The 12,253-nt window shown below is 42.5% G+C and overlaps 1 protein-coding gene across 3 annotated transcripts in view; it reads right to left on the bottom strand.

Moving 5' to 3' along the window:
• Magi3 (membrane associated guanylate kinase, WW and PDZ domain containing 3) overlaps nucleotides 1-12,253 on the bottom strand; it is a 224,258-nt gene that overhangs the window by 13,131 nt on the left and 198,874 nt on the right. For all 3 annotated transcript variants that reach the window (XM_052730272.1, XM_052730273.1, XM_052730274.1), the window contains exon 16: nucleotides 10,966-11,151. In XM_052730272.1, the coding sequence (XP_052586232.1) occupies nucleotides 10,966-11,151 (186 nt within the window). The remainder of the gene's footprint in view (nucleotides 1-10,965; nucleotides 11,152-12,253) is intronic.

Here is a 12,253-nt window from a genome sequence, read left to right on the forward strand (position 1 = left end):
CAAAAGAGAATCTTCATGACCATCATCATCAAAATGACGTCTCCTCTGGAACTGCATTCTCTTCAAGTATATGTTTAGAAACGTTTACCTTATTTTGTAAAAATGTTCAATGTGGAGGCTATTTTAGATTAGATCAACATAAAGAAATTGATAAACAAATCTTGGAGTATAATGGAGATAAAATCTGATGTTAAAGATAAGGGATGGAAATGTAGGAAAATCTGTATACAGGAAGTAGAAACTTAGGCTTTACAAACCACTACTGGATTCTAGTTCTATAACTTGGATTAAGTTCTTTTCCTTCAAAGCTGTATTTAAGAAAAGTCTCCTGCTGGGTGACGGTGGCTCACACCTTTAATCTGAGCACTCAGGAAGCAGAGGTAAGAAGACCTCTGAGATTGAGGCCAGCCTGGTCTACAGAGTAAGTTCCAGGACAGCCAGGGCTGCACAGAGAAACACTGTCTCAAAACCAAAACCAAAAAAGAACGTCCTGCAACTAGAAGCTAAGAATACTCCTAAAAGCACAAGCAGGAGGGTAAGAAGTGAAGACGGCCGAAGTGGAACACAGTCAAGCCAGGCTGAGCGATCTAATCCTGCTTTCTGCGGGGCTTGTGTTGACACAAGCCCACTAGATGAGGACACATGGGACCAAGTCTTGGACCAGACCTTGTCTTTAAAGACAAGTATCCCAGGAGAGAAAACGGAGTAGAGTAGGGATATCAACCTTTTTCTTTGTATTGAATGTGTTTCTTTTTTATAGTGCAGTAACAATTTTTCCTAGAGGGTTTAAGGGTTACAATTTGACATCCTAACTTTTTTTTTTTTTTTAAGATTTATTTATTTATTATGTATAGTGTTCTGTCTGCACGTATCTCTGCAGGCCAGAAGAGGGCACCAGGTCTCATTACAGGTGGTTGTGAGCCACCATGTGGTTGCTGGGAATTAAACTCAGGACCTTTGGAAGAGCAAGCAGTGCTCTTAACCTCTGAGCCACCTCTCCAGCCCCTAACTTTTTTAAAATATGAAAAAAAAATTATGTATTTAGTTTTTGAGACAGGATTTCATGTAGCCCAGGCTACGCTTGAAACTGTTATGTAGCTGAGGATGATCTTGAACCTTGACCTCCAGTGCCCACCTCCTGAGTTGTGAGATCCCATACCCAGTTTATGTGGTACTGGGTTTGAGTCCAGGACTTCATGCAAGCTAGGCAAGCATTCTACCAACTGAACTACATTCCCAGTATTTTTTCTTTTCTCTCTTTTTATTTTTATTTATTCATTCATTTATTTTTTAATTTTTTTTTCAAGACAGGGTTTCTCTGTGTAGCTTTTGCGCCTTTCCTGGAACTCACTCTGTAGCCCAGGCTGGCACTGAACTCACAGAGATCTGCCTGGCTCTGCCTCCCTAGTGCTGGGATTAAAGGCGTGCTGGGCAGTGGGCACTTTATTTTTATTTTTTTTACTTTGAGATTATAATTACATTTCTCCCTTCCTTCCCTCCAGATCCTCCCATATATACTTCCTTATTCTCTTTCAAATTCATGACCTCCTTTTTGTACATCCCTAATTGGATGTAAGACCCATTCAACAAGAGGGAAACCACAACATATTACCAGAAACCTGGCTAACTAGTCAGAGCTAGTGAAGTTAAAGTTATTGGAGGAGAATCTATATCCACTAATTTACTAAAAGAAAATAATCCCTAGCAACAATAAAAACATTTGTCCTTAAACCCAAAGATAAGGAAACTTCTCTTTGCCACAGATGGAGAACACTACAGAAAAACCGCAACCAGTCAAAATGCAGAATTGTGGAACCCAGACCCAGTGAATATATCTACAAAACACTCTTGCACCAAAGGCTCAGGGAAAATTACAGAAAAGGGGCAGAAAGTGTGTAAGCCAGAGGATCAGAGCTTGCCAGGAGACTGTGTCTCCTAGGAATCAATGTCAGAAGCTATATTCCTAAAGTCTCACCAACATGACTGGCCAACGAGAACTGAACAAAGACAACACCAATGGTCATGCCACAGTGGATGGGAAAGCTCAGGAGGCCTCAACCCTACACCTAGAACTACAGGCAGCTGAGAAAGTCTGGAAGAGACAGAAATAGTCTTCCTCAGGGAAGAGTATGCCCAATGGTCAGCCCTGAAAACATACACACAAGTAACATGATACAGACTGAGCAAGTTATATCTAATTGGTTTTCCTGTGACCAATGTGGACTTCCTCAGTTCCTGGGCCTCTAGTTTTAACATATCCAATGAAACAGACCAATTATCTTGCTTTAAGTCTTAAGGTAAACTTCCTGTCATGTATGAGATACTAAGTCTGTCATCTGAACCCAAGCCCTCCTATTTCCCCTCTGGTTAAAATGTTACTTTCTGTGAGGTCCTTCCGGCTCCTCATGCACACCGATGACAGTGTTTCTACAGTGCTGGCTGAGCACACTGTGGGAGAGGTGGACAAGCACCTTCTCTCCTGCTAGATTATCACCTCTGACTCTAGGAATCGCACCCTATCTTCATGCTCCTGCTCCCTCTGGAAATTTCTGTCCCTCTACTTTTACTTACTGGGTATGTCCCTTTCAACTTACCTGTCGCTAAACGTGAGAGCCCTTTAGAGAGTTGAAATAAATCTCTTCTTGCCATTATAAATTCATAGCTACTATTTGGGGGATGAAAACTGATAGAAACACTGTATCTATCAGCAAGATGACAAGGAGATACTTCTGTCTTTACAAGAGTCCAACACAGGTGTGAGAAATGTTTTTTCTATTAAAGGTAGTTAATCTGACAAGGACCCTTATTTTCTGAACCCCCCTCCCCTTCGTGTTTATTAGACAGTTACGTCAGATTGGAAAGTCAAACTCCCACTAATAGAATGAGATGTAGTTACCACCTATATCAGGGGTAACAGAGAGGTCATGTTGGCAGAGTATGTTTGCTAAGATAGTTTGGGTTCTGGTGCATGCTTTTACAGAAAGTAATTGCTTTGGTGAATCATTTTTGCTTTGTTTGTGTGCCCCTTTTATGAGACACTGAGAATATTCTTTTCCCATATAGATACATTTTTGGCTTTCCTAACTTTGCTGGCGTGATGATTATATAACATCAGAATAGGAGAGTATAATAAACAAGCTGACTGTTTTCAAGTTTTCTTCCACCTTTTTTTTTTTTTCCTGAGATAGGGTGTCTCTTTCTAATCGTCCTGGCTGTCTTGGAACTCTCTCCGTAGACCAGGCTGGCTTCGAACTCACAGAGATCCACCTGCTTCTGCCTCCTGAGTGCTGGGATTAAAGGTGTGCCCCACTAGCACCAGGCTTCCTCTTATCTTTTTTTTTTTTTTTTTTTGGTTTTTCGAGACAGGGTTTCTCTGTGTAGCTTTGCGCCTTTCCTGGGACTCACTTGGTAGCCCAGGCTGGCCTCGAACTCACAGAGATCCGCCTGGCTCTGCCTCCCGAGTGCTGGGATTAAAGGCGTGCGCCACCACCGCCCGGCTTTCCTCTTATCTTAAGAAGAAATATTATGTGTAATCAAAACGTACCAGAAGTCAGTGTTTCTTTCTCAGTGTGGTGCTGGGCTTGAATCTAGGACTTCATGTGTGCTAGGCATATCCTCTATCACAGCTGTGTCTGAAGCCCTGCTGCTCACATTTTAATTTAGATACTTTTTATTGTCTTCAAAGTTAAGTAACATTTTCTACTACAGATCATCTTTTTTGTTTTTAGCCCTTCCACTCACAAATGCTATATGACTTCTCAATGTTTTATTCTGAGAAGTTAGAAGTTATTCTATGTGTCTCAACATTAAATGTTCATTCCATGATGTCAAACAAGCCTATTGTGGTGATACATTGTATACCCTAATAAAATTTGCCTAAAGATCAGAGAACAGAACAAGCCACTAGATTGAACATAGATGCCAGGCAGTGGTGGCATACACCTTTAATCCTAGCAATTGGGAGAAAGAGATCCATCTGGATCTCTGTGAGTTCAAAGCCACCCTGGACTACTTAAGATTGATTGACTTAGTCTAGGAGAGAAATAGAGCCAGGCAGTAGTGGCACACGCCTTTAATACCAGCACTTGAGATCTCATGCCTTTGCTCCCAGTACTTGGGAGGCACACAGGCCTTTAATTCCAGCACTAAGAAGGAAGTAATATGGCTGAGTGGAGAAAGGTATATAAGGCGTGAGAAGACAGGAACTAGAGGCTTTTCTGCTGGAGAGCTTTTCAGCTAATGACTCAGACAGACACATACAGTCAGAGGATTCGTGGAGTTGGTGAGGTGAGACATGGCTGTGGCTTGTTCCTTTGTCTCCCTGATCTTTTAGCATTTACCCTAATATCTGGCTCAGGGTTTTTATTAAAAGACCGAACTAGATTTTGTGTTACAGTCTATAGGTTCTCTTTGAATTTTATCTGAAAATTTCCCAAATAGTGAATCAATGGATTAAGTATATCTTTCTTCCAATGAGTATTAAGACTTTTGCTAGAGTTTCTACAAGTAAGTACCAAAGAAAAACTGTACTGTCAGACTATGAACAATAAATGCACTATAGCAGCCAATATTACAATGCATGGAGAGATTGTTCTCAAAATGCAAAACTATAGACATAAGAAGTGAAGGTTATTAACATAAAAGATGATCTGAAAAACTGAAGAGCTCTCCCACTCTGTTAGGTGGAATAACAGGTATTTAACCATCTAAATGATCTCAGAGCTAGTATGTATATTTTAAAATATATTTTAATAAAACTGATTTTTTTGAGAATCTTAATTATTTGCTCAAAGATTTTATATAGGAATGTCCTTTGAATATTGTGATGGTTTGAAAAGTATGGTCCCTGTGGTCGTTTGAATGTATTTGGCCTCCATAAGATCATAGGGAGTGGCACTATTAGGAGGTGTGGCCTTGTTGGAGGAGGCTGGATGACACAGGCCTTTAATCCAGACCTTGAGGCTTGAGGGTACACGTTTAATCTGGGCCACATCTCCTGTTGGAAGTGTGTCACTGTGGGGGTGGGCTTTGAGGTCTTTTTCTCAAGCTTTACTCAGTGTGATAGTTGACTTCCTGCTGCCTTCGGGTCAAGATGTAGCCAGCGCCATGTCTGCCTGCATGACGCCATGCTCCCCATCATGTTGTTAATGGACTGAACCTCTGAAACTGTAGGACATCACCTCAGGTAAATGTTTGTTTGTAAGAGTTGCTGTGGTCATAGTGTCTCTTCACAGCAATAGTAAATCCTAACAGACAGCTCCCATAGACTCAGGTGTTTGAATGCTTGGCCCATAGAGAGTGGCACTATTAGGAGTTGTGGCCTTGTTGGAGTAGGTGTGGCTTTGTTGGACAAAGAGTGTCACTATGGAGGCGGGCTTTGAGGTCTCATATGTTCAAGCTATGTCCAGTGTGGCACACAGTTCACTTCCTGTTGCCTACAGATCAAGATGTAGAACTCTCAGCCTCCTCTCCAGCACTATGTCTGCCTGCAGACTGCCATGCTTCCTGTCGTGATGATGATGGACTAAACCAATTAAATGTTTTCCTTTCTAAGAGTTGCTTTGGAACCTAGGCGGTGGTGGCGCACGCCCCCCTAAGACAAATATCTAGTTGACTGGTGGAAGAGAAAGGTTGCTTTGTCCTAACAGATAAAGAGGATAACAGATTTACATATAAATTAATTATATAGACATATGCCATCAGTAGATGACAAAGTTAAAGAATGGAACAGGTGGAGACTCATGTTTCTAGGCTAAGCTGTACAGAGCAGACAGCACCATGGGCCAATGTAGAAAAGTAATACTAACTTAGTATTGACGTAGGGCAATTGGCTTATGACAGGAATAAAGAGTAAAATAAAAGTGAATTCCTCCTAAGACTACATACAAAGGAAGACCCAAGTGGATTAAAGACCTCGGTGCAACAGGATATCTAGTAGAAAACAATGTAAAAACAAATAATCTCAATGTGAAGTGAAAGGATGAGGCATTTTAAAACCCAAAGAACAAGTATCCGTTGTGGCACATGCTTGCAATTGCAGTACTTGGGAGGCAGAGGTAAGACCATTAGTTAAGGCTAGCCTGTGCCACATAAAATTGTCTTAAAATAACACGAAACAAAACAAACCTCAAAAATCCAAGCCTCTGGGCAGTGGTGGCACACACCTTTAATCCCAGCACTCAGGAGGCAGAGGCAGATGGATCTCTGTGAGTTTGAGGCCAGCCTGGTCTACAGAGTGAGTTCCAGGACAGCCAGGCTGTTACACGGAGAAACCCTAACTCGAAACCCGCCCCACCACCAAAAAAAAGTCCAAGACATAATGTAAAAATAATTATTTACATATACACTTAGAATTTCAATTTAATAAGAGTATCAAAGTTCAAGTTCATAAACAAATGACAAGGAAGGTTGTTTGTACTTCCTAAAATAAAGTTGAATACCAAAATAATTCTCAAGAAACCCCTAAATACCACAAGAAAATGATAAAAATCTCCAAAGAAAAATTAGTAAAGGGTGTGCTGTGAAATGCAAATTAAATAACAATGACACAATCCTTCAGGTTTAAATAATACAGGGGTGATCACACCTATCTTTAAGCAGGAGGATCTCTGAATTCAAGGCTGTCTCAAACAAACAAACAAGCTGATAATACCAAGTCAAGGCCAGGATACAAAGGCTCAGGAAGGAATCTCGGTGTTCCAGTGAGGTAGAGATGGCTGCAGCGATTATGGAAACACTCTCACAGGACTAAGCCAAACTAGTATGTTAATGACGGAGCAAGTAATTCTCTCCCGGAGATTCTCACACTGTTTTATAAGGTACACACGGAAATGTGTGTATCACAGGACTGTTTTGGATGCTTGGAACTGAGGGCAATGTGGGAAGATAGGTAAGAAGAGGTAAACATACACAGGAAACCATCAAGTGACAATGTGGATGTACCCTAAATGTACATAAGGCCTCAAGGACAAAGCACAAGCCAGCAAGAAGGATATAGACGAGTCAGCATTCATCAACTTTAAAATGTTTGTGCATCAAAGGGCATTTAACAAGAAAGTACAAGGCCAAGCACAGGACAGCAGACCAACACTTGAAAGTGATACACCTGCAAAGGTCTAGGATTCGAGTAGGTAAAGAAATCTTATAATACAATAAAAAGCAAGTGAGCTATAAAGAGACAAAGGCTTTGAACAGACTTTTCTCCAACGCACAGGAAAAGAGGCTAAATTTACCATTACTAGTCACCAGTGAAATGTAAAGCCAAAGCACAATGAAATGCCACCTACACCTATTAGAGTGGTTAGGATAAACCCCCTCATCCACCACAACAGAAAATAAGTCCTGTGGAGGATCTGAAAAAACTGGAAGCCTCACTTACGGCTGATGAGAGTATAGGATGGCACAGCCACTTTGGCGACTCCTCAGAAAGCCAAATTTAAGAGTATGCCGTATGACCCAACAATTCTACATCTGGGTATAAACTCAAGAAAAATGAAATCATCCATTTGCAGGAAAAGCTGTACATTAATGTGCACATCAACACAATTCAAAATAAAAATATCTATCAAATGATTAACTGGTAAGTAAAGTGATGTCTATGTAATATGGAATTTATGCATCACTCATAAAAAGGAATGATAAGACTACAGTGAAGTTGTACCTTGAAAGTTTGCTAGAGAAAGGAACCAGACAGACAAGGTCATGTACTATATGATTTCACTTAAATGAAATGTCTGGCAAATTTATAGAGGCAAACAGTAGATGTGTGGTTGCTGAGGATGGGAAATAATTTCTAATAATTATGGGGTTTCTTTTGGGGGCTGATAAAATGTGAAATTAGTGGTGATGGTTAGATAACCTTGTGGATAAATTTAAAAAACAAAAGAAAAGAAATACCTCCCCACACCACACCTAAAATAAGCTTCCAGAACAGCACTAAATTGAACATGTTGTTTTATAACATGCGAATTTATTCTAGTTAAAAGAAAAAAGAAGCTATGACAACTAAATAGCATAAGGAATTCTAGAGTCTTTGACTGGATCCTAGAAAACAGAAAACAAATAAAATCTCTTAGTTCTGAGAATAGGCCCCAGCATAACAATCTACAGCATAGTATCACCTATCTATGCAACTGAAAAACTAATGACAATACACACACAACACAGTGTACTTTAAAAGACACACAACTGAAAATAAGTACATGAAGCATACTAGAAGGGAAGTGAGAGTAGAATGTGGAGAAATGGGAATAACCAGAGAACTAAATGAAGAATGATGTCCATATCATTCCAGTATACGTTCCTGTAGCAGTGGTAATTCATGTCCATTCTTAAACAGGACTTGACAAAACATTAGCAATCAGTTTTGGGGGAAAAGAAGCTTTCTATATAGCAAGCAGAAACTACCAGGCACAGCCAATTTCTGTACCAACCTTAAGACCAAATTAGTGTGGTGAGGGAATGGAAGGGGTGGCCACAGGTCCAAGTCACGACTGTAGTTGGACAGTTTTTATATGACACAGGGCACTTGCCTTGCCATTTCTTTGGCATTTCTTAGGCCCAGCTATCAAAGGATACCTTGGAAAGGGAAGATGAACGGAGGAGGAAACACGTCGTTCTTCCAGATAGTACCCTTTCCTACTCATCACAGCCACGGGCTGGGGTAAGTAAGCAGGAGACAGGGGTAAGAGACCGTATCAGACGAGAGACTATGTAGCCTGGAGGAATGAAGTGAACACAGGTCCTGAAAACAGCTTTCTAGAATCACTTAATTGCAAGACAGCTGATAAGTTTTACACTGAATTCAATGAGACATTTGGAAGTCCTACAAATTCCATGAATGAAAATTTTAGGACAAAAGGGAGACTTTCTATTATTTCCTGAGTAAAATAAGGGATTCTGAATATTTCCATAGTTTAAAAAAATCTAGAGTAGAATAAAATAAGTAATCACTGAATAAGTTTTCTTCCATTTTTTCATTTCTTCCTAGTGGTGACTGACACCATCATATAAACTACCTCAAGCATTTGTCTAGAAATACTTGGGCTGAAATGTCAAAGGTAGATTTTACTCTAAGAAAAACAAGCAATTCAGGATAACCTTTTAGAAAAATGTACTTGCCTGACGTGGTGGCACACGCCTTTATCCCAGCTCTCGGGAGGCAGTGGCAGGCGGATCTCTGTGAGTTCAAGGCAGCCTGGTTTACAGAGTGAGATCCAGGACAGCCAGGGCTACAGAGAAAACTTGTCTAGAAACAAACAGACAAACAAAAAAGAAAATTTTCAGTGATAACTTTGAAAAAACAATATACTAAGAGAAAGAAGTGGTTGTTCTCCTACCAAACTATCCCATGAACGCCCAAAGTATGGTCTGTGGTCATATGTAAGTAGTAGCACAGGTAAGCAGTCCGAAAGATCTTCCCCTTGATGACCATTTATGACTGGACTCCCGCTGCATTTTATAAAGGCGCCGGCCTGAGATGACTGGAAAACCGCCTGGTTACCCCTGCAGCCTGCTAGCCTTGTACTTGCGGTCAGCCCCTCCTCCTCCTCCCACTTAGGACCGCTGCATGGCAGCTGTGAACTACAAGTGCACACCCAATCCTGCAATGCCATTCTGGTGGCACCGACTTCTGCTTTATAACTGGAGTCACAACATAAATGTGAATGAATACCCACCCCAGTACCTTGGACAGAAAGAAGGTTTATATAACACCTGAAAGGTGAAAACACGAGTGCAGTCCAGTAGGACAAAGAGAAAGGCAAAGTTGAGAAATGCACTGGGAGTGGTGGTGTACCTAAAGTTCTAGTCCTGGGAGGCTGAGGCGGGAGGGTCACTGGAGATGAGGAGACCGAGACCAGACTTGACGACACAGCAAGATGCTGCGAGGGTGAAGATGGATTATGAAACACCTGGAAACTTACCTTAGGATCACAGAGGAAAACTAGAACGTAAATTAACAAAAGTATGGGGAATCCTAATTGCTCTCTCTCCTCTCGGCAGTACTGGGGTTCCAACCCAGGGTCTTGTGCATATTAGGCAAGCATTCCTAATTCCACCACTGGGCCACATTCTCAAGGTATGAGGAAATTTTATATGCAAGATGGACCTTTATAACTCTGCTTTTTTCTTCTCCTCATTCTCACTATAAAATTAGGACAAGTGAGAGGAGTGTTCCATAGTGGTTACTTAGTAATTCATAAACAAAGAACACGGGCTGGTTCAGAATGGTTCCGAATTAGAAATTCCTAATGACTGAAAGGCAGCTTTCGAGCAAGGCCAGCTAGTGTTCCAGGCTACCGGTATGTGTTCCGTGTCCTGCTTAGGAGCCGTTCCTACCCGATCCACCAGTCCTGGTCCTACGGCAGCTGCCCAGAACAAAGCTCTGCTTCCAAGGAGGGCACAGCTGGCGCAGCTGGCACAGCTGGCACGGACCTGACACAGCAACAGCAATCCCTCTCAACTCTTTACACCCTCCTCTCACTCAGGCCAAGACTTGCGACATTAATTACGACAACAAGCTCTGAAAGGTACTATCCATTTTCACTTCTAGATGCTTGCTTCTTCAGCACATAAATAAATGGCCACCACACACCAACTAAATTACTTCCCTTGAGCAGCTAACAACTTCGTAATTAAGTGTCTTTGAAGACATGGAATGAACAGGCATATCAACAGCTCTCTCACTCTGCGCTTGGATGAGGATGACCCCCACAGGCTCCTGTGGGAGTGGCTGGTCCCCAGTTAGTGGAAGGCGTAGGCCTGCTGGAGGAGGTGTGGCCTTCTGGGAGGTTTCCAAACCCCACAGCAGGCCCACTCTCACCATCTCTCTGCCTGCAGTGTATGCATAGGTGTGAGCTCTCAGCTGCCGCTCCAGTGCCACAGCCGCCTCACTGCTGCTCTGCTCCCCTCCGTCACGACACACTAAGACATCAGCCTGGGGAAGGCAGGTGACCGCTTCCTCACCTTCTTCAGCAATGACTGTCAGCGTGACGGTGACTCCAGCATCTTTGATCAGCTGAACAATATTATCATGAGATAGGTCAACAATGGACTGTCCATTCACTGCAGAGATGTGATCTCCGACTTTCAGTTTTCCACAGCGATCAGCTGGACTTCCCTCTATGACTCGGCCAATTTTATGAGGAATAACTGTGGAAAGAAGCCCAAGTTTTCCAGTTATTTAAGATACCTGCTAGTGATAGACTTGACACCATCATTATGTCATTATTTCAGTACCATTATATGTTCAAATCACCCTACTAACCACACACATAGAGAATTTTTAATGTGGTTATAGCCATGGATACAAGCATGTTGCTGATTTCCATTTACTAGAAACTTTGTTCCAGTTTTTTTTTTTTTTTAAGCCACTTGACTTTATTGACCTAAAAAGCTTTACTAGGACAGAGACTGTTCTGGGGGCGGGGGGAGACAGAGAGAGACAGAGAGACAGAGAGACAGAGCGAGCACCAGCTGGCCTCAGCAGGGCAGAGCAGTGAAGGAAAAGGAGCATGAGGAAGGAAACAGGCGAGTCCCGGGGGCAATTCCAGAAGGCCGGCCTGGCGGATGGAGGGGGCATGGCGACAAGAGCTGGCTCCTCCTCTGCTCAGGCAGAAACGGGGGTGCTCCTGGAGTCGGAGGCTCAGGCAGCGCACCACAGGGCAGGCCACAGCTCTCTAAAGGGCGCTTGGAGTGTTTCTGGTACTCCTGGGTGTTGGTGTTGGTTCCACAGGTGTCCTTCAGACATCCCTGTGAAAGGTCAGCTTTCTCCTTTTTTAGATTTATGTCTGTGTATGGGTGTTTTGCCTACATGTAGGAATGTAGCACCACATGTGCGCCTGGTCCTCTTGGAGTTCAGAAGAGGGTGTCAGGTCCCCTGGAACTAGAGTTGTAGACGATTGTGTGGTGCCATGTGGGTGCTGGGAACTGAACCAGGATCTGCAAGGGCAGCCAGTGCTCTTCACCTGAGGCATCTTCACAACCCCTCTTTCACCTTTCCTAAGCACAAGGCCATAGATCACCCACCTGCCAAAGCCTCTTTCTTCCGGCCCTGTCCAGGAATCTTCAATCTCCCACTAAACAGACTCCTGCTGCTTTTTCCTCCTGGTGGTCTGCGTTTGGGAGATTTGTATCTTACCAGACTTAGTCTGCAGCTCTCCCTCCAGGATGATCTCCTTCTGTTACTCAGCTGTTCCTACCCATACCTGAATTCCATGTCTTTTTCCTCTTTTTAGATCAGGATCCTAATTTT

Source organism: Peromyscus californicus, unplaced genomic scaffold (assembly GCF_007827085.1).
Source record: "Peromyscus californicus insignis strain IS unplaced genomic scaffold, ASM782708v3 Scaffold_9__1_contigs__length_137607984, whole genome shotgun sequence".
Lineage (NCBI taxonomy): Eukaryota > Metazoa > Chordata > Mammalia > Rodentia > Cricetidae > Peromyscus > Peromyscus californicus.